The sequence below is a fragment of the Oenanthe melanoleuca genome, chromosome 25, assembly GCF_029582105.1.
Source record: "Oenanthe melanoleuca isolate GR-GAL-2019-014 chromosome 25, OMel1.0, whole genome shotgun sequence".
Classification (NCBI taxonomy): domain Eukaryota; kingdom Metazoa; phylum Chordata; class Aves; order Passeriformes; family Muscicapidae; genus Oenanthe; species Oenanthe melanoleuca.
Genome location: NC_079358.1, coordinates 9507897 through 9535527, shown reverse-complemented (window position 1 = coordinate 9535527; position 27631 = coordinate 9507897). Strand labels below are relative to the sequence as shown.

The 27631-nt window shown below is 58.6% G+C and overlaps 1 protein-coding gene and 2 long non-coding RNA genes across 3 annotated transcripts; 2 read left to right on the top strand and 1 right to left on the bottom strand.

Annotated features, from left to right (window-relative positions):
- The first annotated feature begins 530 nt into the window (after positions 1-530).
- On the top strand, positions 531-15272 carry LOC130263105 (Fc receptor-like protein 2). Its single transcript, XM_056510582.1, has 7 exons — positions 531-930; positions 1219-1452; positions 12583-12852; positions 13468-13782; positions 13866-13954; positions 14518-14539; positions 14599-15272. Exons 1-7 carry the CDS (start codon positions 627-629, stop codon positions 14817-14819), a joined length of 1455 nt encoding a protein of 484 aa, XP_056366557.1. The 5' UTR covers positions 531-626; the 3' UTR covers positions 14820-15272.
- LOC130263117 (uncharacterized) lies at positions 10235-11598 on the top strand. Its single transcript, XR_008842302.1, has 3 exons — positions 10235-10278; positions 10715-11201; positions 11504-11598. It is a non-coding gene; the product is annotated as an uncharacterized LOC130263117 (long non-coding RNA).
- Positions 15273-19378: 4106 nt separating the features above from the next.
- Positions 19379-20646, bottom strand: LOC130263121 (uncharacterized). Its single transcript, XR_008842306.1, has 3 exons — positions 20625-20646; positions 20306-20536; positions 19379-19475 (listed from the first exon to the last, which is right to left on the bottom strand). It is a non-coding gene; the product is annotated as an uncharacterized LOC130263121 (long non-coding RNA).
- Positions 20647-27631: the final 6985 nt, after the last annotated feature.

The window sequence follows — 27631 nt, the reverse complement described above, 5'->3', positions numbered from 1 at the left end:
GAGAGTGGTGGGGAGGGGGCACAGGGGGGCTGTGGGGTCCCCTGAGGTCCCCAAGGCCAACAGAGCCAGGGCATGGGCATGGACCCCAGTGTGACCAGAGCTGTGGGGTGGCCATGGGGACAGGAACAGGGGGACAGGAACGGGGCAACTGGGATGTGGGGATGGGAACAGAGGGGTAGATATGTAGGGACAAGGATGTGGCAAGAGGAACCTTGGGGCTGGGGCAGCTGTGGGGACAGGGACAGGGAGACAGGGATGAAGGGACAGGGACAAGGGCCAGGTCCCATGCAGATGGGCCATGAGGACAAGTACCATGAGAATGGGATCACAGGCACAGGGCTATGGGGATGTGGCCATGGGGACAGGTGCTGTAGGTCTGGTGGATGTGACCTGTGCACACATGGGGTGTCCACAGTGTCCCCATGTCCTGCCTCAGCCCAGGGTGACCAAGGTGTCCCCGTCCTCAAAACCTCCCTGCTACACCAGTGTCCCATGGGGACAGTTTGGGGACAGACACCACACCAGGTCCCCCTGGTGCTGCTGTCCCTGCAGGGCCACCCCTACCCAGCCCTGTCCCTTCTCCCTTCCAGCCCAGACCCTCGGCCTCGCTGGTGAGTCCTCGGGGGATGCCATGTTCCCACCCTGCTGTCCCCAGCCCCGTGGTGACCCTGGCAGGCTGGTGTCCCCTGTCACCTGCAGGTGCCCAGAGCACCCAGCTCCTGGTGGAGCCCCCCTGGACACCGGCGGTGCTGTGGGACCGGGTGACACTGACCTGCCAGGGCTCGGGGACCGCCGCTGCCACCTCCTGGTACAAGGATGGGCTGCGCTGGGGGCAGGAAGGACGTGACAGCTTCAGTGTCCCCGAGAACGGCACCTACCAGTGTGAGAGACCCGGCAGTGGGATCAGCCTCTCTGTGATGGTGTCAAATGGTGAGGGCGGCTCTGAAATGCTCAGGATGGTTCCCTGATAGGTCTGAGTGAGGTCCATTCCATGGGTGGCCTCGCAGACCTCGTGTGGTGAGACCCTGTCCCCTGAACACAGGGACATCCCAGGGTGATGGGACCCCGGTGGTGACAGCTGTGCCACGGGACTGTTCCTGGTGTCCCTGTGACCCTCCCGTGCAGTGGACACTCCACCCAGATGTCCCTGGTGCCATGGGCACCCACTTGGGACCTGTCTTGGGCTCCTCAGTGTGACGGGACCCTCCTGTCCCACAGGGCCGCTGGTGCTGCAGGTGCCAGCACGGGCACTGCTGGAGGGGGACACGGTGACACTGCGCTGCCGGGGCTGGCAGGACAACCCTGTCACCAAGGTGCGATTTTACAAGGACGAGCGGGATCTGGGGGAGTCCCTCTCCCCCCTGGAGCTGCACAACAGCGGCCGATACCGCTGCGGGGGCTTGGTGGCCTCAGGAATGTCACTGTCAGCACCGGTGACAGTGACAGTACACGGTGAGTACCCCCACGGCTGGAACCCCCGAGATCGTGGCACCTCCAAAGCCACTTCTCAGTGGACTCAGAGTCACAGTCCCCACCCCCATCTCCTTCCCAGAGCTCTTCACGGTGCCGCTGCTGGAGGGTCCCCCCGAGCTCACCGAGGGGTCCCCCCTCAATCTCAGCTGCCTCAGCACCCCCAGCCCCCTGCGGCCCCCAGCCCCCCTCCTGTACCGCTTCTACCGGGACGGGCAGTCGGTGGGGGGCCCGCAGGGGTCCCCGCAACTCCTGGTGCCCGCCGTGGGGGTCTCCCACGCGGGGAATTACAGCTGCGAGGTGCGCTCCGAGGGGGGGGGCCGTGCGGAAGAGCAGCGCCCGGCTCGGCGTCACGGTGCGCAGTGAGTGCGGGATGGGCACGGGGAGCCCCCACAGCCCTCCCAGGTCTCCCATCCCTGCTCAGCCCTCTGCGTGCTGCTCTGCCTTCCCAGCTCTCTCCCTGGGACCCCGCATTGTCTTCCACTTTGCCTGTATGTATTGCTGTGGTCCCTCCATTGTCCACAGGTCCCACCACCCTTTTCTGGGTCACCATAATCTTCCCTTCAACCCTTTCCATATGTCCCCTCCCCGGTCTCTGACCCACCTTTTTCCTCTCTGCTTTCCCCCCATGTATCTCTGATCCTCCCAGTCCCTGCATCCTTCATTGCTTCCAGGTGTCCCCCACTCCTCCCATGTCCCCAGTCCCTCCTGTGTCTCCCGCAGGGGTCCCGCTCTCGGGGGTGTCCCTGTCGGTGCAGCCCCCTGGGGGACAGGTGGCACTGGGGGACCGCCTGGTGCTGAACTGCAAGGTGGCCGTGGGGACAGGTCCCCTGTCCTTCTCCTGGCACCGGGGGGACATGAACGCACCAATGGGCACTGGCCCCCGCCTGGAGCTGCAGCATGTTGGGTATAATGACAGCGGCCAGTACCAGTGCCGAGTCAGCGACGGGGACAATGTGGTTGAGAGCCCCGCAGTGAACGTCACTGTCCTGGGTGAGCGGGACCCTTGGGCTGGGGGTGACCGTATCCACAGCATCCCTAATTCCACACATTCCCATTCCACCTCATCCCCTTCACACCATCCCCAGCTCAGCCCAGCTCACAGCCCCCACCACTGGGTGTCACAGACCAGGTGAAATGGGACTGTCTGGCTCCAGGTATCCCCGCCCAGGACATCCAAGCCATGCATCCCTAACCCAGCTGTCACATCCCCCACTGCACATCAGGTCACATTCACCCTATTGAGCGGGACCCTCCCAGGGCACTGAGACCCTTTGCACTGAAGTGATGCCCCCGTTGATATGCCCTATGACACTCATCATACCCCACCCACGCCATTCCGTGCCCCCCCCCCACGCTGACGGCCATCCCCGCACTTTGACACAGCATCCACCATCCCACACTCACCTCACCCTCATCCCATCCTCATCCCCCACCCCTCATCCATCACATGCCCTCATCCCACACAATATGATGACCCCCAGCACCATGGGGTCACTGTCCTGGGTGAAGAAGACCCTCTGTCTCCAGGTGCCACCATGCAGACTCCCTCATCCCCCCACACCATGTGCCAGCCCCTCCCTCCTGGCCTGAGCCCTCTCTGTATCCCCACAGTGCCCGTGACACCACAGGGACACTGGAACACAGGTGAGGTCACATGTGGTCACTGGGATTGCAGGAGCCCTGGAGTGGCAGGTGACCCTGATGTGTCCCTTCTGTCCCCAGCAGTGGCCGCAGGCCTTGGCGGGTCCCTCCTCTTCCTTGTCCTACTCGTGGGTGGAGCTGTGGGCTGGCACCGGTGGAACAACATGGGTGGGTGACAATGAGGACAATGGAGGCCCCAGGAAAGCTAGGGAACCATCTAAATGTGGGGGTGATGGGGTGGCATCTGCAGCTCCTGACGTGGGCTGGCCTGAGCACTGCAGTACTTGGGGTGATGTTGGAAGGCTTTGCAGGGATTTGGGGGATTCTTTCAATGATCCTGGAGGAATTTCGAGGGTGCCTCTCCCTGCCATCCTTGAGCTTCTGGGGGCTCAGGGGGTCAAGAGCACTGGGGTGGTTCAGGGGTTCTGGAGGCACCAATGAAGCTCAGAGTTGCTGGGGAAAATTGAGGGTGCAGTGGGGTTTCAGAATTCCTAAGAGGGGTCAGGGCTCTTGGGACCCCACAGTTACCTCTCCTCTCTTTCCTTTGTAGCTGCCAGGAAGCAGCAGGAAAGGTGAGTGTGATGCTCCAACCACACTCTGGCCTTTGACCCTAACAACCAAGACCTCCCATTCCCTCCCACTCATCCCCTTTATTCCCTCAGGGCCCCCCCGGAGCCCCCAGCTCCTCCAGAGGAGGGGGAGGTGCTGTACACCCACGTCGTGAGCACCAAGCAGACGGGGGGTGAGTCTGGGCTGGGACACACGCAGAGGGACACGTCACCCATGAGTGTCCCCCTTCCCAGATGCCACAGCCAGTGTCTCTCACAGCATCCCCCCGTGCCACCACACTCCAGGATCCCCAGGTGACCTACGCGGAGCTGGCAGCAACCCATGGGCGACCACGGGAATGCGGGGACATCTACGGGAATGTGCTGTGACACTCAGGGCACGGCTGGGCACTGGGGGCTCTGTGGACACAGTAGGCACTGGGGGCCTCTGGTTGCATGAGAGCACTGGGGATACTGGGGGCACCCCACTGTGTGGCAGCCACACGTGTGTGACTTCCCCACTGCTCCAGTGGTTGCCCAACATTCATGGGTAGTTGGGCATAAGTGGGAGATCACGGGTGAGGCTGCACAGGGACCCCACAGCTCCCCATGCCCCCTGAACCAACAAGGACTTCCTCATCCCCATTCATCTTGCACTTATGGCTCCCCATTTCACATCCAAGTGCTCCCAGAACCCTCAGACACCTCCCCATTCCCTCCCCACTCTGCTGCCAGTATCCCCAAAGGCTCCCTATTTCCGCTCCCAGTGCATCTCCATTGCTCCCAGTAGATCCAGGTGGTTCCTATTCTCTCTCCCAATGCCCCTGTACTCCCAGTGCCTCTGCAATGCCCCTCTCAGCACTCCCAGTACACCCACGGCTCCTCATCTCTCCTCCCAGTGCCAGGGGAACACAGGACTCCTTTCCCCTTATTGGCACCAAAATGCAGTTTTTTGGCTCAACTGGCAGAGATGGCATTTCTTTGTTCAGCTCTGTTGGTCTTAGGTATGGGATTCTCCAGTTTTGGGCTGCCACTATAAACCAGTGCTCTGGATTCCCTTCTCCCATGTCTCAAACCTCTCCTCTGCAGTTTTCCCCACATGATGATGTCACAAAAGCCCAGAGGTGTTCCATAGACTCCCCCTTTTCCAGGGCAGAGGGGATCAGGCCATGGCACAGAGTGGGGTGTCAGGGACAGGAAAAGCTGGATGTCTTGAGACATTTTGGAACACCTGTGTGTGGCAGAGCTGGGTCAGGCCGTGCTTTTGGTGACACAGGGCCCCATGTGGCAGTCAGTCTGTCAGCCATGGCATGCTGGGGACAGTGTGACGCTCTGCCAAACTCAGCTCCTGAGTGGCCGAGTGACCAGGTGTCCCACCTTGGGAGTGGCCTGTGGTGGCCAAAAAGCTTAAATAGCAGAGGAAGAGGTGGCCAAGTGTCTGAGCCCTGGAAACTGTCTTGGTTTGAAACAGAAATGTCTGCCAAGGAAAGCAGGAACCGCCCTGGAATGGAAAAAGGGCGCCTCCCTCAAAATGTTATAACTGTGACAATTATGGGGCTTCCAAGTAAAAATGTAAGTAAAAGAATAGCAATTCATTACTAGGAAATTTACAGAACAGAACGGAAGAAACAACAAGACAAGAACAGAAATTTCCAACCGGCTCAGGGCTGTTTGTTCTTTTTTGGTGCAGATATGGCCACGGCCAGCAGGGGGCGCTGCAGGGAGCACTCCCGGCCAGCAGGGGACGCTGCAGGGAGCACTGCCGGCCAGCAGGGGGCGCCCCGGTGCCAGCTCCAACCCCTCAGGGGCCATGGCGGCCTCGGGCGGGAGGGACGAGGCCAAATCGCTCCTTTGGCAAACTCACGCTTTGCACCAATCGGTCCCGGCACCAGCACCGGCAGCGCCCGGGCAGAAGAGACGAAGGCAGCAGCTTGGATCCTGGTGCCCGGTGGCAGCGTAGCAGTGTCCCGGCCCAGGCACACACCCTGCGCAACACCCGCGACCGCTCTCCCTGATGGGAACGCAAGGAAGGCAGCGCCGAACGCCAGGCAGGTCTCAGGCCCACAGCAGCACCTCTTGTGCCTTTCCACCACAATTCCTGAAAACCCTCAGCCTTTCACTGCCTTTTCCTCCTTCAGCCCTGGCACAGCAGCTCTGGGAATGTTGAATTCCCCTGGGGTGTTGAGGAAAGCAGGTGCTCCTTGCTGACACTGCCAGGGCTCCTCAGGGGCTCCACAGCATGTTTGGAGCTGCTGCTCTTCCTGGGGTGCTGCTGGTCCCGACACAGCAGCCACAGGGGGAGGACAAGGAGGAGGCGGAGGAGGAAGAAGATGAAGGGGTGGAGGAGCAGACCATTAACGCGCTCCTGCAATTAGACCCAGCATTCCTGAAGTTCAGTCGTGCTTTTAACTATCCCTGTGCACAAACACACAATTCTGCAATCTCTCCCAGAGATTTTGGGCTACCGGGGCAGCATTGGACTCATCTTGGGGCTCAGATTCCCCCAGCCATCCCCACAAGAAGTTTCTTTTCTGCCGGGAAGATTTTGGGGAGCTTCTCGACTTGGCCACTGCACAGGAAAGGGCTTTGTCCAGCCCTGCTCTGGCCAGCCCCAGGTGACAGCCAGGACCTGAGGCTCCCCCCGTCCCCTTGCCTTTGTTTCTCGCAGCTTTTGAGCTGCTGCAAAGGTGAGAATTCTTTCTGTGGCCAAAAAAGGCCTGGCTGTGGTTTTCTCAGCCCTGCAAGAAGCACAAAAGCCAGTGTGAGCCCAAGCCAGTGTGAGCTGGGTGCTCTGGGCACCTGCGGGTGACAGGGGACACCAGCCTGCCAGGGCCACCACGGGGCTGGGGACAGCAGGGCATGGACATGGTATCCCCCGAGGACTCACCAGCAAGGCCGAGGGTCTGGGCTGGAAGGGAGAAGGGACAGGGCTGGGTGGGGGTGGCCCTGAAGGGACAGAAGCACCAGGGAGACCTGGTGTGGTGCCTGTTCCCAAACTGTCCCCATGGGAACACAGGTGTAGCAGGGAGGTTTGAGGACAGGGACACCTCGGTCACCCTGGGCTGAGGCAGGACAAGAGGACACTGTGGACACCCCATGTGTGCACAGGTCACCTCCTCCAGCCCTACAGCACCTGTCCCCACGGCCACATCCCCATGGCCCTGTGCCCATGATCCCATTCCCATGGCACCTGTCCCCATGGCCCATCTGCATGGGACATGGCCCTTGCCCCTGTCTCTTCATCCCTGTCTCCCTCCCTGTCCCAACAGCTGCCCCAGCCCCAAGGTTCCTTTTGCCACATGCCAGTCCCCACACCTCAACCCCCCTGTTCCCATCCCCACATCCCATTTCCCCCATACCTGTCCCCATGGCAACCCCACGACTCTGGTCACACTGGGGTCCATGCCCATGCCCTGGCTCTGCTGGCCTCGGGGACCTCAGGGGACCCCACAGCCCCCCTGTGCCCCCTCCCCACCACTCTCTGCCTCACCAGGACCCATCCCCAGGGTGTCAGGCCCGTGCCCAGGGCACTCACCCCACAGGAGCAGCGCCACCTTCCCGGCCATCTCGGTGTCCCCGGCCATGGGCACTGGCTGTCACTCGCTGCTGTGGCCACCTGTCCCCTGGTGGTGGCTCTTCGGATGAAGGGACAGGAAGCGAGGGCAGGTCTTGTCCTTATAGGTGGACTCTTGGTGGGGGCAGGGTGGGGAAAGGTGGAGACAGGAAAGAGATATGGGACATGTCAGGGACCATATGGGATGGTCTGCAGACATGGTTGGGGATTGGAATTCCCAGTTGTGGGGCCTCAGGGCATGTGGGGGACCTAGGATGGATGTCCATGACAATGGGTGTCCAGGGAAATTGAAGTGCCACGTCCTTGGGGATTCCTGTCCCAGAGGTGGCAAATCCTTAGCACCTCTGTCCTGGGGTTGCTGATCATTCTCACTGCCCCCATTGGGCCCTGGCACCTCTGGGGTGCCCAGAATTTAGGGGACACCTGTGATGACCTTGCCCTGATGATGGGAAATCCCAGGTACATTTGGTGCCACAGCAATCTGTGGAAATGCCCATGTGTCCTTCAGGCTCTGATTCCTTGGTAAATCCACTGCACCCTGCCCTGAATTCCCCTGCCTGGGCACTCCCTTCTCCTGCTGGGACACCCTTGTGCCCCAGAGACACGTGTGGAGTCCCTGATCAATATTTCCACACTTTTCCCTCTCTGCTGGTGTCCACATCCAGAACCCAAACATTCTTTCTAGGAGGTTCCAGAGGGTTGCAGGTTTTGTTCAGGGAGGAGGGTCCTTGTCACGTTGTTAAGCAGATCCTTGAGGGATTTGCAGCATTTCTGGGGCTCTCTCAGTCCCTTGGGGACAGGCACCAAAAGATCAATTGCTGCATTTCCAGACTGGTTCCCTCACAGCTGCCCCTGCAGGGGGATTTCCAGCCAGACTTGCTCTGAAAAACATCAAAGGCCCACGCAGAGCCACTGCTTGGGCTCACACTGGCTTTTTGCTTCTTGCAGGGCTGAGCAAACCACAGCCAGGCCTTTTTTGGCCACAGAAAGAATTCTCACTTTGCAGCAGCTCGAAAGCTGTGAGAATCAAAGCCAAGGGGCGGGGGGAGCCTCAGGTCCTGGCTGCCACCCGGGGCTGGCCAGAACAGGGCTGGCCAATGCCCATCCCTGTGCACTGGGGCTGGGCCATGGATGGGTCCCACACTGGGATGGCCACTGGCTTCAAGGAGCAGGAGTTTGGGAGCTCCTTCCTGCCTGGGGCTCCATTCCCCAGCTGCTCTTGCTGGCTCAGATCCTGCAGTGGACGAGTGAGAATAGAGAAGTCTGGAACAGGATTTCTCCCCAAACCAAATAAACCCAAATTGTCCCAATCCCACATGACAGAAACCCTGTGGGGGGATTTTGGGGAGCAGGCGAGGGAGGGGGAAGCCCCCCAAGAGCTTCACAAGTGTTTCATGGGGAGGGTCTCATCCATCTCCTGGTTGCCAGCACTGAGGCCCTGCAGGAGTTTTGGCTGTGGGAGTGAGCTTTGGGTATTTTTGGGGTGTCTGTGCCCTCTCTGTTTCCCCCCCCCCAATCAGCCCTGATGGGGTTTTTCACCCACAGAATGATCCTGGTGGGCTGTGCCATGGGACCGAGGTGCTGCTCCTGTGAGGGTTCCCAAATGGGGATTGAGGGCTCTCAGATGGGTGGGGGCAGCCAATGAGGGGGTGTAGAGTGGGTGGGTCACACCCCGAGTTGGGGCACCCCAGAGGTCACAGTGCCCCACTGAGGACAGAGGGGGTTGGCAGGGCTCCCCTGCCTGGGACAGGGATCTCCAGGATGTGCCCTACCCTGGACAGGGACTTCCTCAGGGAATGTGTCCAGGGACCCTGCCCAGAACGCCATCCCCCAGGAGAAGGTCTCCCCTTGTTAGATTTGTTACTACTGGGACAGAATCTGCCCAGAACGTGTCACCATCAGAACAGGATCCCCTCAGGCAGGACCCCCTGGATGTTCCTCCCAGGACAGAACCCACCCCTGTGTTCCTCTCAGCACAAACGGCCTCTTCCTTCTGCTGCTGGGGAGAGAAAGTGAAAGTGTTGGGGGGGCACAGCTGGACACTCCCATCACCCACAGCCTCCCCACCCCTCCCTGCAGACTCCCCACACCCTTTTCTCCCTCCCTGGGGTCCCCCCAGCCCATTCCCTTCCCAGGTGCTTCACAGGATTTCTGAGCCAGGAATTGGGAGTGAGGGAGCATGGCACAAAAGTGAGGGAAATAAGGAAAACAGAGAAATAAAGAGAGGAAAAAGTCGAGGGCAGGGGAGGGAACAGTAACAGAGCTACCCAGGACCCCCGTGTGATGCCTGCCCAGGAAACGAGCACCCCAGGGGGGCAGCGTTGGGACCTGGGTCACTCCAAAATATGAAGCACCCAGGGAAGGAGCTGTGACCTTTGGACCTGCCCAGCTACTGCTCGTACCTGGCACTGCCCATTCCCCTGGAAATGCAGCCATGGGACCCCCATTCCTTCTGTCCCCCATTCCCTGGGACCCCAATCCCAGCACTGCTATTCCCTAGGATCTCCATTTCTAAGGACCCCCATCCTGGTAGTTTCCAGCTCCTGGGACCCCCTCTGCCTAGGGACCATTATTCCACAAGGACACCCATTCCCCTGGCATCCCCACCCCTGGGATCCATTCCATGATCACAAATCCCTGAAGGCTACCTTCATCTGGGACACTCATCCTTGAGTCTGAATTGACCTAACCCTTGTGACTTCCACCTTCCCAAGGGACCCCATCCCTGGCACCCCAGTGCCCTGTACACCCATCGTTGACTCCCTGCCCCGCCTCAGACTTTAAATTCTGGCAACATCCTGTCCTCACCATGTCCCTCCATCACCCCCCATGTCCCACAAGGTCCCCACCCTGCCCCCATCCTGTCCACACCCTGCCCCCACCAAGAGCCACCTACACACAAGGACAAGACCTGCCCTCGCTTCCTGTCCCTTCATCCAAAGAGCCACCAGCGAGGGGACAGGTGGCCACAGCAGCGAGTGACAGCCAGTGCCATGGCCGGGGACACCGGGATGGCCGGGAAGGTGGCGCTGCTCCTGTGGGGTGAGTGCCCTGGGCATGGGCCTGACACCCTGGGGATGGGCCCTGGTGAGGCAGAGAGTGGTGGGGAGGGGGGCACAGGGAGGCTGCAGAGTCCCCTGAGGTCCCCAAGGCCAGCAGAGCCAGTGGGGGACAGAGCCAGTAGCCCCTCAGTGTGACCAGGTTTTTGGGATGGCCCTAAGGACAGGAACAATGGAACTGGGATTGGGAGAGGAATGTTGAGACAGGGATGGGGGACAGGGATTCAGGGACAGGGATGTGGGGTTTGGCTGCATGCAGCTGGGGCATCTCTGGGGAAAGGGACAGAGGGGATGCACCGTGGGGAGGTGCCCACAGGGCTGGTGGGGGTGACCTGTGCCAGCACGAGATGGCCACGTTGACCCCATTCCAGACGTGCCTGTGCCACCCAGACAAGTGAAACAGAGCTCTGCCCTGGGAGCCTCTGCAGACCTGTTGGGGACCGTGCACTTTCCTACAAGAGGGTGTCCTCAAGGGGACATTTTGAGGACAGCCCCGCACCCTGATCCTGGGTGCCACTCTTCCAACGGGGCCACCCCCACTCAGCCCTGTCCCTTCTCCCTTCCAGCCCAGACCCTCGGCCTCGCTGGTGAGTCCTCAGGGGATGCCATGTCCCCACCCCGCTGTCCCCAGCCCCGTGGTGGCCCTGGCAGGCTGGTGTCCCCTGTCACCCACAGGTGCCCAGAGCACCCAGCTCCTGGTGGAGCCCCCCTGGACGCCGGCGGTGCTGTGGGACCGGGTGACACTGACCTGCCAGGGCTCGGGGACCGCCGCTGCCACCTCCTGATACAAGGACGGGCGGCGCTGGTGGCAGGAGCGACGACACAGCTTCAGTGTCACAGAGAGTGGCACCTACAAGTGTCACAGACCCGGGACCAGGATCAGCTCCCCCATGATGGTGCCAAATGGTGAGGGGGGATCTGAAACGCTCAGGGTGGTTCCCCGATAGGTCGGGGTGGGCTCCACTCTGTGGCTGGCTTCACAGCCCTCGTGTGGCAAGAGCCTGTTCCCTGAACACAGGGACATCCCAGTGCATCCCAGTGTGGTGGGACCCCCGTGGAGACAGCTGTGTCACAGAGCTGTTTGCTCCTGGTGTCCCGATGACCCTCCTGTGCAGTGGACACTCCACCCAGATGTCCCTGGTGCCATGGGCACCCACTTTGGACCTGTCTCGGGCTCCTCAGTGTGACGGGACCCTCCTGTCCCACAGGGCCGCTGGTGCTGCAGGCGCCAGCACAGGCACTGCTGGAGGGGGACACGGTGACACTGCGCTGCCGGGGCAGGCACTCTGTCACCAAGGTGGGATTTTACAAGGACGAGCGGGATCTAGAGGAGTCCCTCGGGGGCACCGAGCTGTCCCTCTTCCCCCTGGAGCTGCACAACAGCGGCCGATACCGCTGCGTTGGCTTGGTGGCCTCAGGAATGTCACTGCAGCACCGGTGACAGTGACAGTACACGGTGAGCATCCCCACTGCTTGAATTCAAATATCCTGACATCCTCAAAGCCCCTTCTCAGTGGACTCAGAGTCACAGTCCCCACGCCCATCTCTTTCCCAGAGCTCTTCACGGTGCCGGTGCTGGAGGGTCCCCCCGAGCTCACCGAGGGGTCCCCCCTCAATCTCAGCTGCCTCAGCACCCCCAGCCCCCTGCGGCCCCCAGCCCCCCTCCTGTACCGCTTCTACCGGGACGGGCAGTCGGTGGGGGGCCCGCAGGGGTCCCCGCAGCTCCTGGTGCCCGCCGTGGGGGTCTCCCACTCGGGGAATTACAGCTGCGAGGTGCGCTCCGAGGGGGGGGCCGTGCGGAAGAGCAGCGCCCGGCTCGGCGTCACGGTGCGCAGTGAGTGCGGGATGGGCACGGGGAGCCCCCGCAGCCCTCCCAGGTCTCTCATCCCTGTTCAACCTTCTGCGTGCCGTCCTGCTTTCCCAGCTCTCTCCCTGGGTCCTCCCATCGCCTTCCCTGGTGCCTGCATCCCTCCCAGGTCTTCTTCTCTGAGTGCCCCTCTCCATCTCTGAGGTCTCCCATTGTCCACAGGGGTCACCATCTCCGTCTGGGTGCGCAAAATCTTCCCTGTGGATCCCTTCAACCCTCTCCATGTGTCCCCTTGCTGTCCACCCTCACCTCTTCCTCTCAACCCTTTCCTTGTGTTCCCCCACCCCAGTCTCTAAGCCCCCTTCTTCATCACTGAGATCACCCCATCTCTCTCTGATCCTCCCATTCCCTGCATCCTTCATTGCTTCCCGGTGTCCCCCACTCCTCCCATGTCCCCAATCCCTCCTGTGTGCCCTGCAGGGGTCCCGCTCTCGGGGGTGTCCCTGTCGGTGCAGCCCCCTGGGGGACAGGTGGCACTGGGGGACCGCCTGGTGCTGAGCTGCAAGGTGGCCATGGGGACAGGTCCCCTGTCCTTCTCCTGGCACCGGGGGGACATGAAAGCACCAATGGGCACTGGCCCCCGCCTGGAGCTGCAGCATGTTGGGTATAATGACAGCGGCCAGTACCAGTGCCGAGTCAGCGATGGGGACAATGTGTTTGAGAGCCCCGCAGTGAACGTCACTGTCCTGGGTGAGCGGGACCCTTGGGCTGGGGGTGACCCTATCCACAGCATCCCAAATTCCACACATTCCCATTCCACCTCAACCCCCCACACCATCCCCAGCCCAGCCCAGCTCACAGCCCCCACCACTGGGTGTCACAGACCAGGGCAATTGGGACCATCTGGCTACAGGTATCACCACCCAGGACATCCAAGCCATTCATCCCTAACCCAGCTGTCACATCCCCCACTGCACATCAGGTCACATTCACCCTACTGAGCGTGACCCTCTCAGGGCACTGAGACCCTTGGCACTGAAGTGATGCCCCTGTTGATGTGCCCTATGACACTCATCATATCCCACCCACGCCATTCCGTGCCCCCCACGCTGACGGCCATCCCTGCACATTGACACAGCATCCACCATCCCACACTCACATCACCCTCATCCCATCCTCACCACCCACCCCTCATCCATCACATGCCCTCATCCCACATCACACGATGACCGCCAGCACCATGGGGTCACTGTTCTGGGTGAAGGAGACCCTCTGTCTCCAAATGTCACCGTGCAGACTTCCTCATCCCCCCACACTGGGTGCCAGCCCCTTCCCCCTGCCTCAGCCCTGTCTCTGTCCCCACAGTGCCCATGGCCAATGCCACCATCACCCCCGGTCCCCCAGCACTCCAGGTGCGCCCAGGTGACCCTGTGACCCTGCGCTGCTCAGTGCAGGTGGGCTCAGCCCCTGTCACCTTCACCTGGCTGCATGATGGGCACGAGGTTGGCCAGGGTCCCCTCCTGGAGCTTGGGGCCATCGATGTGGGACATTCGGGCACCTACCAGTGCGTGGCCACCAACCAGCTGGGACAGGACGGGCACCGCGTGTTCCAGGCACTCAGCCCAGAGCTGGCCCTGGAGGTGACACCACAGGGAACCAGTGGACACCACTGGATCACAGGTGGGTTCACATGGGGTCACCGGGGTGTTCAGGACCCCCGGGGTTCAGGGTGAACCTGCTGTGTCCCCCTCTGTCCCCTGCAGTGGCTGTGAATGTTGGCTGGACCCTCCTGGAGCTGTACCTGCTCCTGCTCCTGGCTGTCATCGGGGGCTGTCGCTGGTGGCACCACCGGGGTGGGTGACAATGTGGGGGGGACATGGGGGTCCTGGAGTGAGGGGAAGACCCCAGAGTGGGAGCTGAGATCGGGCAGCACCCAGGGCCCCTGGGCTGAGGGAAACTGAGCCCACATTGATCTCCACTGGAGGTCCAGGGATTTGTGGGAGGAATTTGGAGGGCATTGGTTGGGCTCCATGGGAATCCCTGGGTGCGCTTTGAGGAACATTGAGGTGGCACTTGAAGCTCCTGCAGCATTTGGGGAGTTCATGGAGGGCTGTGCAAGCATGTTGAATGGATCTTTTTGGGACCATAGGGGAGTTTGGGGGATGCCCCTTCCCGCAGGGTTTGGAGTTCAGAGGTTCAGGGACTCTGGGAGCATTGGGGGCACTGTGGTGGTGCAGAAGTTCTGGGGGGTTCAGTGGTGCTTGGAGTGTCTGGGGGAAATCAGGGATGCAGTCAGGATTTGGGGGGGGGTAGAGGGTGGGGTGGGGTTCTGTGGGTGGTTGGAAATTCCAAGGTATCAGGAAGTTTCAGGGCTCCCGTGGTCCCCACAGTCACCCCCTCCCCTTTTCCTTGCAGCTTTCAGGAAGCCCCAGGACAGGTGAGTGGGGGCTTCCAGCTGGGACTCCCCTTTTCCCAGACCCCCCCTTATCCCCACAGGACTCCCCTGGAGGAGGGGGAGGTGTTGGACCCCCACATCGTGGGCACTGAGACGGCAAGGTGTGAGTATGGGTTTGGGGACAGAGACATGTCACCCATGGGTGTCACCGTCACCCAGGTCCCCAAGCCCTGTGTCTTGCCCAGGGCCCCCCCCGTTACATTCCCCAGGTGACCCCTGCAGAGCTGCTGGGACCCCACGGGTGACAGAGGGACCCCAGTGACATCTGCAACAGCGTGCTGTGACACTGGGGACACTGAGGGGCACTGGAGGTCCCTGCCCCAGGGCAACCCCCTGTGTACCTACCCCCTCTGGCTCCATGGGTGCCCACTGTAGCAATGTGTTTGAACAGCTTAGGCCACAGTGTCCTCCAGCCAAACCATTTTTAGGTATTCTTATCATTCACTCTGGAATTTGTCAAGGCTCCTGAAACATAAATTGTGATAAATTGGGAAAGAAGAAGCTGAAAAACAGAATACCAAGATTGCAAAAACTGAGATAAAGAAGGGCCTGGAAGCACTGGATTGTAAGCAATCATATTTCCTGAGAGGTGCGAGCAGAGCGTGTGGACAAGACAGAGGCACCAATCAAGTACTGTGTGATCCCGTGGACAGTAGTTTTGGAATGTATCAGTAGAGGATAATGTAAACAATAAAGAGGTTTCTGCTTAATCACACTGGTTAGTTGTTCAGAAGTCCTGAGATCCTGCATGTTGGTGACTCCACGACATGATTAACACCGTGATAACGAAGCAGAGCATCGCACCCTTTGGACTCTGCAGGGCCCTGTGGAGTGAACAGGGGAGGCCCGGGCGGAGACCGGCGCTGCAGGACCGCGCTGGGGGAGTCGGGGGCGGCTCCAAGGAGTACGGGAGAAAGAAATGTCCCGGGAAAAAGGCTCCGGAAAAATTATGTGCCCTGCAGCAGGGACACGGGGAAAGGTGAGCAGCTGGGGCTGGAAGGATGGGAAAGGCACTGCCAAAGAACAGGCCACGCTGAATGTCCTCCAGCTTATTCTCTCTGAGAGAGCAGTGAAGTATGACCCGGAGCTGTTAAAAAGACTCTTGTGATGGGGTCCGGAGAGAGGATTTTTTGCCGCGCCCAGGAGTGTTTTCAACACCCTCTAGTAGGAAAGGCTGGGAGTAACTCTCTGGGATGCCATAATCATGGGTCGAAAGAAACCAAAGGATTTAGAAACAGAATATACAAAGTAGCCAAAGGCTACGGCTACGGCCGTTAGATGGCAAGAAACAAGTAAAAGGTTACAAATCGGAAAATATATCGCGCCGTTGAGCGTAGGAGCATGAACGAGTTGTGGGGACAGCGGTCTCAAGAACCATGGTGAGGGAACAACAGAGAGCCGGGAAAAAAAAGAAAAAAAGAAAAAGGAAAAAAAATTGTGCCCGAGGAGACGCGGGGCACGGTCTGGAGAATTAGGGAACATATGAGCAAAGCAGCGGTGGAACCGCGGTCTGGATTCGTGGGGGGATACGGCCAGCGAGCCGGGGAGGCAGCGGCCACAGAGCATGACATGGTAGCCACAAAATCGCTACCGACATGCTATAAAAAATTAAAATTACAGACCGCTGGCTTTGTATCTGTTTCGATTTCCATCGTTCCACGAACGATGGAAAGATTGCCTTTGAAGTCCGTTTTTTATGTTGAAAAGATTGCTAGAAAATGTTATAGTCGCTTTTGACGCTGCTTTTAATCCAGCCATGTGCAGACGCATGGAGAGGGACAAAGAAACCAGGATCCGGAATTCAATTGCGTGCTCTTGCAAATAACTGGGGCGCGGTTTCGTTCCCGCAGCCGCTGCCGCCCTCTGGGAGCCGCGGCGGTGCCGCAGCAGCGTCCGGGTGAGTCTTGTGCTCCAGAGCCCCCGAAGCTGCGCCTGGCCGCGGCTTTGCGCGGGGTGTGCGGCTCTGGAGCTGCTGGGGCCGGCCGGCATTTCTGCGGCACGGCTCCTTTCCGGAGCTGGGGGCTCCGCTCGCCTTCCCTCGTGGGCTCGGGCCGCGGCTTCTCGGCGGAGCCGGCGGCTCTGCTGGGGCGGGGGGTGCGGGTGCTTTGTGCCTTTCTAGCCTTGTTCTGCCTTCGTTTTCTCTCCCTACTGTGTGCAGTTTTAGGGTTTGGTTTTTACTGCCTTTTCCCCTCCTCTTTTTCCCCGCGTGTTTGGTGGTGCAGCAGCCCCGGGAGGGCTGTGCCGGGCTCGGTTCGGGCTCGGTTCTGGCTCGGTGCCGCGGCGGCTCCGCACGGCTTCCACCGCCACCCGCTCGTTCCAAATGTGGGGATCTAACCCCTATAAATATAGATGCCATATAGCAAAAGTTTCTTTTTCCCTTCCCCGCGCGGCGGCATTCCCTCCTCTCCCCCCGTTCTCGGGGATCTCCCGTTTTCCCTGCGGGGTCCCGGAGCTGCCGCCGCCGTCTGCTGCCCGACTGCTGAGCCACCTCTCTTTACCAGAGCCCACAGGCGGCTGTGTCTTCAAATCCTTTCTAGCAGAAACAAAATAAAACAGAACAGAACAAAACAAAAGGAAGTGGAAAGGGTGATTTTTAAATTGTTTTACTGGAGGAATTCAAAACTATCTGTGTGCACTGTGGCACAGTTATAATGGTATTGGCTTTTACTATAATAATTAGAAATTTATGTACCAAACAATATTTACAGGCAGATAATGTTTCTGCCCCCTTAATTCGGGGGTCCCTCTCTTCACAAATGTTTTCAATTAAACGCCAGTAGAACAACAGTTAATATTTAAGCCAAGGCCGAAAATCCTTTTTGCCATAAAACATGTGCCAACATTTTGATTGTGTATACCTCTTTCGTAATTTAAGAATGATTAAAGCCATACTTTGGAAAATCCTAATAAGAGCTATACTTAATAATTGCAATTACCATGATCTATGCTCAAATCCAAGTTGTGTTGAATCACAACATACTTCTCACATCCTTTTTAATCCCTCCAGTAAAATCATCCTGTTCACAGATCATTCGACCATTTTAGTGCCTTTTTCTATTAACAGCATTAGAGTAAAGTACATCTATAATTTGTACAACATGTTGGTTTCTATTCCTGTTAAAGGCCAATATTGTAATGCCCACTTACGTTCTGTTAAGACTAAGCCTAAGTTCTATTAAGTTAATTCTGTTCAATTTAATTTCTGTTAAGTTGTAGTATCACTAAGTTTAGACAACTTTCTGTTCCAGTTTTATTTTGATCACGTTATGTTTGGTATTAATACCAATTAACTGGGTTCTCTTAAGTGTGCTTTTGTCTTACTGAAGTGATAAGAATAAATGGGATCTTTTCATTTTGCTAAACAAGAGTCTGTGTCTTGATTCACTTCTATCTCAAAGGTAAGGTCTGCTAAAACATTACTGATTTCATAGTGTAAATTTACCCATTTTGTAATAGGCATAATTCATAAGATATTAATGTTGGATTTATAGCTGGCATTTTCATATATTTTAACATCTCTTGGTGTAATTCTCTATGAGACATGTCATTTTCAGGATCTTTTCTTTTTCTTCTTTAGTTGCATATGCATTTCCTTTATCCAGGCTACCTCTCTGTTGTCTCATGATTGTCAGTATTTTCAGAGTTCCGAGAAACAATATCTGAGCTTTGTTGAAAACCTCCTCTAAACAGATGATCTTATGGTCCTTGTGAGAGAGGATGAAGCACAGAGAGCCTTTCAGCCAGGACTGTGGCTTATAGTGGTGTTTATCAGTCACCCACTGGGGATGCTGTGGCTGAGGGCATCCAGAGACAGAGGGTCTCAGCCACCCAGAACCGTGACCTGCAGTGGTGGGGCTGTGACCTGGGGTGGGATGGGGATGCCGTGGCTGAGGTCACCCCCAGCCCGAGGGTCCCGCTCACCCAACATGGTGACATTCAGGGGGATACACTCGGCCATGCTGTCCCCACTGGTAGTGGCTGCTGCCATTGTCCCCAGCGTGCCTCAGCTCAAGGCCACAGCCAGTGCCCAGTGGTGTCCCTGAGCCCTCCCTGGTGCCAGGAGAAGGACAGGGGACATTTGGCCCATGCACAGCTCAGCACCAGGCGGTCCCTCAGTGCCACCTGTGCCCCAGGGCTCTGAACTGACAGGGACACCCCTGAGAGCAGGAACCCTGTGGGGACATGGGTGGGATGGGGGATCTGGGAAGGGTGAGAGATATGGGGAGTGGCAGGAGGGGAATACGGTGGGGTGGGAGGGGACCCCGTTGAGGGAGAAGTGGACCCAGAGTGGGGTGGAGTTGAGACAGGCAGAGGTGAGGGACAGGGATGAGATAGGACAGAGGGGACCCAGGGATGGATGTGGTGTGGCTCAGGGAGCAATGAGAGGAGCTCAGGGAGGGGTGGAAGCAAGCCAAGTAGGGAAGGGACAGCAGAGGATGGAGCTGGGAACGCAGAAGGGGTATGGGATGCCAGGCAGGAATGGGGGGCCTGGAGAGGAACAAGGACAAAGATGGAGGGAACCAAGATGGACATGGGAAGGTCTGGGTGACCCAGGGATGGACGGAAGGAGGGAGGAGGGACCCAGGCACTGGTGAAGGAAAGCTGGGAAGATGCTGGGGTTTCGCATCCCCATTCCCACATTCACCATGTACTGTCACTGTCACTGTCACCAGTGCTGACTTCTCCCAGCACGGTGATGGCCCAGAGCTCACCCAGCCCCCGCAGCGATAGCAGCCACTGTGGTGCAGCTGCAGGGGGGGACAAGGACAGCTCGGTCCCACAGAGGGGCCCCCCAGATCCTTGTCCCCTTGGTAAAACCGTACTCCAGTGACCGTGCCATCCTGCCAGCCCTGGCAGCGCAGTGTCACCGTGTCCCCCTCCAGCAGCGCCCGTGCCGGCAGCTGCAGCACAAGGCGCTCTGTGGAACAGGAAGGACCTGTCACATCTGGGGAGTCTGTGGGACCCCAAAGGCTTTGGGAGCACCAGGGTCCCCCATTGCAACAGGGCATCTCAGTGCACTGGCATGCTGTCCTGGTTTAGAACAAATTAGGAGAAGAATCTCCAAGAGGAGCTCCCCAAGAAACAAACTCCCCAAACTCCTCCCCCTCCCCCCACCGGGTTCAGGAAGGATTTCCTCAGGGGAAAAGTGGAAAAAACTTGTTTATTTAGCAAACACACAGGGAAAAAAAGCACTCCCCAACACACAGAAGAAAAAAAGCAGCCAAGAGTGACGCAGGAAAAACTTCACCCGTCCGAGTAGATGATCAGGCTCGGAATGTCTCCAGCGCTGGGAAGGGCAGAAACGCAAATTTCTTGTCACGAACAGACGTCCAGGGATTTCCTTGATGTCCAGTGGTATTCCTAGCTAATAAGGAAAAATAAAGCGAAGCAAAAAAGGGAAGGGGGGAAAAGCGAGCAAGCAACAAGAGCAAACTACCGAGCCAAAAGCCGAGCAGCAGCAGCAGCAGCAGGGCAGAGCGAGGGGGGCTTGCCAGCAGGCAGGCGGCAGCCACTAGAGCCCGGGGGGGAGGGACGCTGCCTGGCTAGACAAAACAAACCCTCCAGGCATGAGCAACACACACGATTTGGGGATACAGAGCACTGCAACGTCACCCCAGGACAGATGCTCTGGAATGTCCCCGTGTGCAGGGGACAGGCTCTGGTCACATGAGCGGTGTGACCCGGGAATGGAGCCCACCCAGAACTCTCGGGGACCCCAAGGGTGCCAGGGCAAACATCCCCGCTCACCATTTAACACCCTCACAGAGGGGCTGAGCCCAGTGCCAGGTCTGCCACACGTCTATGTTCCACTCTCGGTGACAGTGAAGCGCTCGGGTCCCTTCTTCCGCCAGAGCCACCCACCCTTGTACCAGGAGGTGGCACCGGCGGTCCCCGAGCCCTGGCAGGTCAGTGTCACCCGGTCCCACAGCACCGCCGGCGTCCAGGGAGGCTCCACCAGGAGCTGGGTGCTCTGGGCACCTGCGGGTGACAGGGGACACCAGCCTGCCAGGGCCACCACGGGGCTGGGGACAGCAGGTTGGGGACATGGCATCCCCCGAGGACTCACCAGCGAGGCCGAGGGTCTGGGCTGGAAGGGAGAAGGGACAGGGCTGGGTGGGGGTGGCAGCAGCACAGGGACACAGAGTGTGGCGTCTGTCCTCAAACTGTCCTTGTGTGGCACAAATCCCTCAGGGACAGGGAAACCAAAGTCACCCCATGCTCCAGCAGGACATGGGGGCACGCTGGGCACCCCAGAATTGGGGATGCCATGGCCACCCCATGCTGGCACAGGTCATCTCTAACTGCTCCATGATGCCTCCCCAAATCCCTGTCCCACTATTATTGTCCCCACGCTCCTGTCCCCTCTCTCCTGTCCCTATGGCCACTCCACAACCCCAGTCAACTCATACACGGGCTCTATTGGCCTTGGGGACCTCAGGGGACCCCACAGCCCCCCTGTGCCCCCTCCCCACCACTCTCTGCCTCACCAGGGCCCATCCCCAGGGTGTCAGGCCCGTGCCCGGGGCACTCACCCCACAGGAGCAGCGCCACCTTCCCGGCCATCCCGGTGTCCCCGGCCATGGGCACTGGCTGTCACTCTCTGCTGGGGCCACCTGTCCCCTGGCTGGCAGCTCTTTGGATGAAGGGACAGGAAGCAAGGTCAGGTCTCATCTCATTGTGTAGGTGGCCCTTGGTGGGGGCAGGGTGGCCACAGGCAGGGGACAGGCTGTGGGCAGGGTGGGGACAGGCTGGGGACAAGGCTGGGTGGCACAAGTGGGACATGGAGTTCCCATGAGTGGAAGTCTCAGAGGGTGTAGGGATCCAGGGATTGCTATCCAGAGGAATGGGTGTCCTGAGGAGTGGGATTCACCAGAGTTGGGACGACTCAGGGATGGGAGTCCCAGGGCCACGGGGGCTGCAGGGATTTGGGGTCATGGATGGGGGTCCCAGAGAAGAGGGTGCCAGGGGAATTAGGGGTCCTGGGAGAATCAAGGCTCTCAGGAAAGGGGGATTGTAAGGGCTGGAATCTGAGGGAAAGGGTTCCTTGCTAATGGGGGTCCTGGCCAATGGAGACCCTGGGGAATGGTAGTCCTGGGATGGGGGTCCCAGGGAAGGGGGGGTCATAATGAATTGTGGTCTCTTTATTGGATTCCCAGTGGAATGGGGGTGCCAGGGATGGACAGTGTCTGGGTGGGCCTGTGGGTCACAGCTCCTTCCCTGGGTGCTTCAGTTGTTGTGGTGACCCAGGGCTCAGCATTGTCCTCCGGGGCATCCATGTTTTGGGGGGTCACCCCAACCCCAAAGGCAGATTCCAAGGGGCTCTTGGTCTGTGCCCCCCCCATGGCCCCCCCACACCCAGAGGCTTTTTCCTCCCTTCATTTCAATTTCATTCTTTTAATTCCTCAATTTCACAACCCTGCAGTCTGTGCCTTGGTGATCCTGGGGGACACCTGAGCAGGCAATGGGTTGGGGGAACCCCAGGGTAAGAGATAAGGGGGTAGAGGGGGTGCAGGGACAGTTGAGGAGGCTGTGGGGGACAGAGCTGTTGGCCTGTGGCCCTCCCCCACACACTTTCATGTTCTCTCTCCTGCAGCAGAAGGAAGAGGTCTTGTCCTGGGGGATGGTGGCTCTGGGGATTCCGGACTTCTCCATTCTCACTCCTCCCCTGCAGGATCTGAGCCAGCAAGAGCAGCTTGGGAATGGAGCCCCAGGCAGGAAGGAGCTCCCAAACTCCTGCTCCTTGAAGCCAGTGGCCATCCCAGTGTGGGGCCCAGCCATGGCCCAGCCCCAGTGCACAGGGATGGGCATTGGCCAGCCCTGCTCTGGCCAGCCCCGGGTGGCAGCCAGGACCTGAGGCTCCCCCCGCCCCCTTGGCTTTGATTCTCGCAGCTTTTGAGCTGTGCAAAGGTGGGAATTCTTTTTGTGGCCAAAAAAGGCCTGGCTGTGGTTTGCTCAGCCCTGCAAGAAGCACAAAACACAGTGTGAGCCCGTGCAGTGGCTCTGCGAGGGCCTTTGATGGTTTTCAGAGCAGGGCTGGCTGGAAATCCCCCTGCAGGGGCAGCTGTGAGGGAACCAGTCTGGAAATGCAGCAATTGATCTTTTGGTGCCTGTCCCCAAGGCACTGAGAGAGCCCCAGGACTGCTGCAATGACAATCTGCTCAACAACCTGGCCGGGACCCTCCTCCTTCCTGTCTCAAACCTGTACCCCTTTGGAACCTCCTGGGGAGAATGTTTGGGCTGCCAGACAAGAGGGAAAAGTGTGGAAATATCGAGCAGGGGCTCTGCCCTTGGCCGTGGTGGGGCTGTGGGGAATGACCCTGTCTGCATTGCTGATGTCCCCAAAGCTGCTCCATCTCTGCTCTCCTCACCTGCACAGGGCACAGGGAATAGCCAGGGCTCTGCCCCACACCTGCCCCTGCACCCTGGGGCTCCCCAGTTTGGTCCCTGTAAGAGCCTAAAATGAGGGATGCGAACTCCAGGCGGGCTCTTTAAAATGCTGTTTATTGTATTCAAATGATGCAGCAATTCACGGGTAGTGGGTGACAAGAACTGAGCCCTGTGGTTTTTCTGAAAGCTTCTTCTAGTTCCAGTTACAATGCATTATATACTTTTCATTCCAGAGCATCTTGAAACATGATAACCAATCAATACCTTTACTGTTACATATAGTCTACCACAACTACTCACATTATCATATTCGTGTTACTATTTTCCAAGCACAAAAATTTAGTATGGTAGAGTTTAAGCTAGAAGTTGTTTTTCAGTTTTCTTGCAGTGGAAAATTCTGAGATCGTATCTCTACTTCCAGAATGGCATTTTTCTTTGTCTGTGAAAATCTTTCTGCTCTGTAAAAACATTTGTGTGAGGTGGATTTATCCTTTGCTCTAAGTCATAAAAGCCCCTTCCAACTCACTTGCTCTTTGTCTTCTTAGTTACCTAGTAAGACTGGCTCAGCAATTCTTTTCCTCTATAACAAAACATGCTATCATTTCTATACCTTCTTCAGATTCTACATTCAAAGATGTTTCTGTTATACATACATATCTGCGAGGCTTTCCTGTCAAATCCTTCTCCTTCCCAGTGCGGTCCCTGTCCCTCCATCCCGGCCCCTCGCACCCGGTGCCCCCCGACCCCTCCGGCCGCGCCCCCGACAGCGCCGGCCCCGGCAGAGGCTCCGGAGCTCCTGGGGGATGAGACGTTCCCCGGCAGCGCCGGCTGAGCCGGGCCCGGCTCCCTCACGCCGTCCTTGCCAGCAGCACTCGGGCTCCAGCAGCCCGGGCTGATCCTTCGGGATGCCCTCTCAGCTTCGGAGCGCTGCCCTTTGTCGGGAACAAGCCCAGGAGCGCCCGAATCATCTCCAAAGCCGGTTCTGGGACCTCCTCTGAGGCTGTGCCTGAGCCCTGAGCGGCTTTGGAGCCCCATGGGTGTCACTGCTCTGTCCCAAAATCTCAGTGCAGCAGCAATGTCAAGGGGTGCCCCACCATGTCCCGGCCCCTGGGCCTCATGTGAGCACCCTGTGGAGTTCCCGGCGCTCCTGCTCCATCTGCATGGCCAGGTGCTGTTCCCGTGGGGCACCTGCTCCAGCCGCTCCTGCCTCAGCAGCTGCTCCAGCTCAGCATTCCTGGCCGGCCAGCATGAAGCACTGGCCACAGCTACAGGCACTGAACCCTGCCCAGCACTCATAAAAAGCTCCAGGAAACCTTCCCGGCAGACAAACCAGCCCCTTGTAGGCAGAGCTGGAGGCACCTGAGCCCCAAAATGTGTCCAGTGCCCAATATCCCCGGGAGAGGCAGCAGAGCTGGGTGTTTGTGCACAGGGATGGTTTAGCAGCACGGCTGAACTTCAGGAATCCCAGCCCTAATTACAAAAGCTCATTAAGGGTATGCTCCTACTCCCTCTCCTCCTCCTCCTCCTCCTCCTCCTCCTCCTCCTCCTCCTCCTCTTCCTCCTTCTCTTCCTCCTTATCCTCTTCCTCCTGTGGCTGCTGTGTCGGGACCAGCAGTGCCCCAGGAAGAGCAGCAGCTCCAAACGTGCTGTGGAGCCCCTGAGGAGCCCTGGCAGTGTCAGCAAGGAGCACCTGCTTTCCTCAACACCCCAGGGGAATTCCACATGCCCAGAGCTGCTGTGCCAGGGCTGAAGGAGGAAAACGCAGTGAAAGGCTGAGGGTTTTCAGGAATTGTGGTGGAAATGCACAAGAGGTGCTGCTGTGGGCCTGAGACCTGCCTGGGGTTCGGCGCTGCCTTCCTTGCATTCCCATCAGGGAGAGCGGTCGCGGGTATTGCGCAGGGTGTGTGCCTGGGCCGGGACACTGCTACGCTGCCACCGGGCACCAGGATCCAAGCTGCTGCCTTCATCTCTTCTGCCCGGGCGCTGCCGGTGCTGGTGCCGGGACCGATTGGTGCAAAGTGAGTTTGCCAAAGGAGCGATTTGGCCTCGTCCCTCCCGCCCGAGGCCGCCATGGCCCCTGAGGGGTTGGAGCTGGCACCGGGGCGCCCCCTGCTGGCCGGGAGTGCTCCCTGCAGCGCCCCCTGCTGGCCGGGAGTGCTCCCTGCAGCGCCCCCTGCTGGCCAGGAGTGCTCCCTGCAGCGCCCCCTGCTGGCCGGGAGTGCTCCCTGCAGCGCCCCCTGCTGGCCGGGAGTGCTCCCTGCAGCGCCCCCTGCTGGCCGTGGCCATATCTGCACCAAATATGAACAAACAGCCCTGAGCGCATTGGAAATTTCTGTTCTTGTCTTGCTGTTTCTTCCGTTCTGTTCTGTAAATTTCCTAGTAATTAATTGTTATTCTTTTTCTTATATTTTTACTTGGAAGCCCCATAATTTTCTCAGTTATAATATTTTGAGGAACGAGTCCTCTTTCCATTCCGGGAAGGTTCCTGCTTTCCTTGGCAGACATATCTCTTTTAAACCAAGACAGTTTCCAGGGCTCAGACACTTGGCCACCTCTTCCTCTGCTATTTAAGCTTTTTGGCCACCAAAGGCCACTCCCAAAGTGGGACACCTGGTACTCAGCCACTCAGGAGCTGAGTTTGGCAGAGCGTCACACTGTCCCCAGACTGACTGCCACACGGGGCCCTGTGTCACCAAAAGCAAGGCCTGACCCAGCTCTGCCACACACAGGTGTTCCAAAATGTCTCAAGACATCCAGCTTTTCCTGTCCCTGACACCCCACTCTGTGCCATGGCCTGATCCCCTCTGCCCTGGAAAAGGGGGAGTCTCTGGAACACCCCTGGGCTTTTGTGACATCATCATGTGGCGAAAACAGCACAGGAGACGTTTGAGACATGAGAGAAGGGAATCCAGAGCACTGGTTTATAGTGGCAGCCCAAAACTGGAGAATCCCATTCCTAAAGACCAACAGAGCTGAACAAAGCTGCATTTTGGTGCCAATAAGGGGAAAGGAGTCTGTGTTCCCCTGGCACTGGGAGGAGAGATGAGGAGCCGTGGGTGTACTGGGAGTGCTGAGAGGGGCATTGCAGAGGCAGTGGGAGTACAGGGGCATTGGGAGAGAGAATAGGAACCACCTGGATCTACTGGGAGCAATGGAGATGCACTGCGAGGGGAAATAGGGAGCCTTTGGGGATACTGGCAGCAGAGTGGGGAGGGAATGGGGAAGTGTCTGAGGGTTCTGGAAGCACTTGGATGTGGAATGGGGAGCCATAAGTGCAAGATGAATGGGGATGAGGAAGTCCTTGTTGGTTCAGGGGGCATGGGGAGCTGTGGGGTCCCTGTGCAGCCTCACCCGTGATCTCCCACTTATGCCCAACTACCCGTGAATGCTGGGCAACCACTGGAGCAGTGAGGAAGTCACACAAGTGTGGCTGCCACATAGTGGGGTGCCCCCAGTACCCCCAGTGCTCCAGTGCAACCAGAGCCCCCCAGTGCCCACTGTGTCCCCAGAGCCCCCAGTGCCCAGCCATGCCCCGAGTGTCACAGCACATTCCCATAGATGTCCCCACATTCCCGTGGTCGCCCATGGGTTGCTGGCAGTTCTGCGTAGATCACCTGGGGATCCTGGAGTGTGGTGGCACGGGGGGACACTGTGAGAGACACTGGCTATGGCATCTGGGCAGGGGGACACTCATGGGTGACGTGTCCCTCTGCATGTGCCCCAGCCCGGACTCACCCCCCGTCTGCTTGGTGCTCACGACGTGGGTGTACAGCACCTCCCCCTCCTCGGGGGGGGCTGAGGGCTCTGGGGGGGCCCTGAGGGAATAAAGGGGATGTGTGGGAGGGAATGGAAGGTCTTGGGGGTTGGGGTCAAAGGCCAGAGTGTGGTTGGAGCATCACACTCACCTTTCCTGCTGCTTCCTGGCAGCTGCAAAGGAAAGAGAGGAGGGGCAACTGTGGGGTCCCAAGAGCCCTGACTCCTCTTAGGAATTCTGAAACCCCACTGCACCCTCAATTTTCCCCAGCAACCTAGAGCTTCCTTGGTGCCTCCAGAACCCCTGAACCACCCCAGTGCCATTAACCCCCTGAGCCCTCAGAAGCTCAAGGATGGCAGGGAGAGGGACCCTTCAAATTCCTCCAGGATCACTGAAAGAATCCCCCAAATCCCTGCAAGGCCTTCCAACATCACCCCAAATACTGCAGTGCTCAGCCCAGCCCACGTCAGGGGCTGCAGATGCCACCCCATCACCCCCACATTTAGATGGTTCCCTAGCTTTCCTGGGGCCTCCATTGTCCCCATTGTCACCCACCCATGTTGTTCCACTGGTGCCAGCCCACAGCTCCAGCCACAAGCAGGACGAGGAAGAGGAGGGACCCGCCAAGGCCTGCGGCCACTGCTGGGGACAGAAGGGACACATCAGGGTCACCTGCCACACCAGGGCTCCTGCAATCCCAGTGACCACATGTGACCTCACCTCTGTTCCAGTGTCCCTGTGGTGTCATGGGCACTGTGGGGATACAGAGAGGGCTGAAGCCAGGAGGGAGGGGCTGGCACCAGTCCTGTGGGGGGATGAGGGAGTCTGCATGGTGGCATCTGGTGACAGAGGGTCTCCTTCACCCAGGACAGTGACCCCATGGTGCTGGCGGTCATCGTGTGATGTGGGATGAGGGCATGTGATGGATGAGG

What these genes read in the sequence shown, in the direction of transcription:
- LOC130263105 (XM_056510582.1), top strand. Translation starts at nt 627, where the DNA reads ATGCCATGTTCCCACCCTGCTGTCCCCAGCCCCGTGGTGACCCTGGCA. An exon ending in CTCTGTGATGGTGTCAAATG is followed by an intron (nt 931 to 1,218) that starts GTGAGGGCGGCT and finishes CCTGTCCCACAG; the next exon opens with GGCCGCTGGTGCTGCAGGTG. An exon ending in TGGACACCACTGGATCACAG is followed by an intron (nt 13,783 to 13,865) that starts GTGGGTTCACAT and finishes TGTCCCCTGCAG; the next exon opens with TGGCTGTGAATGTTGGCTGG.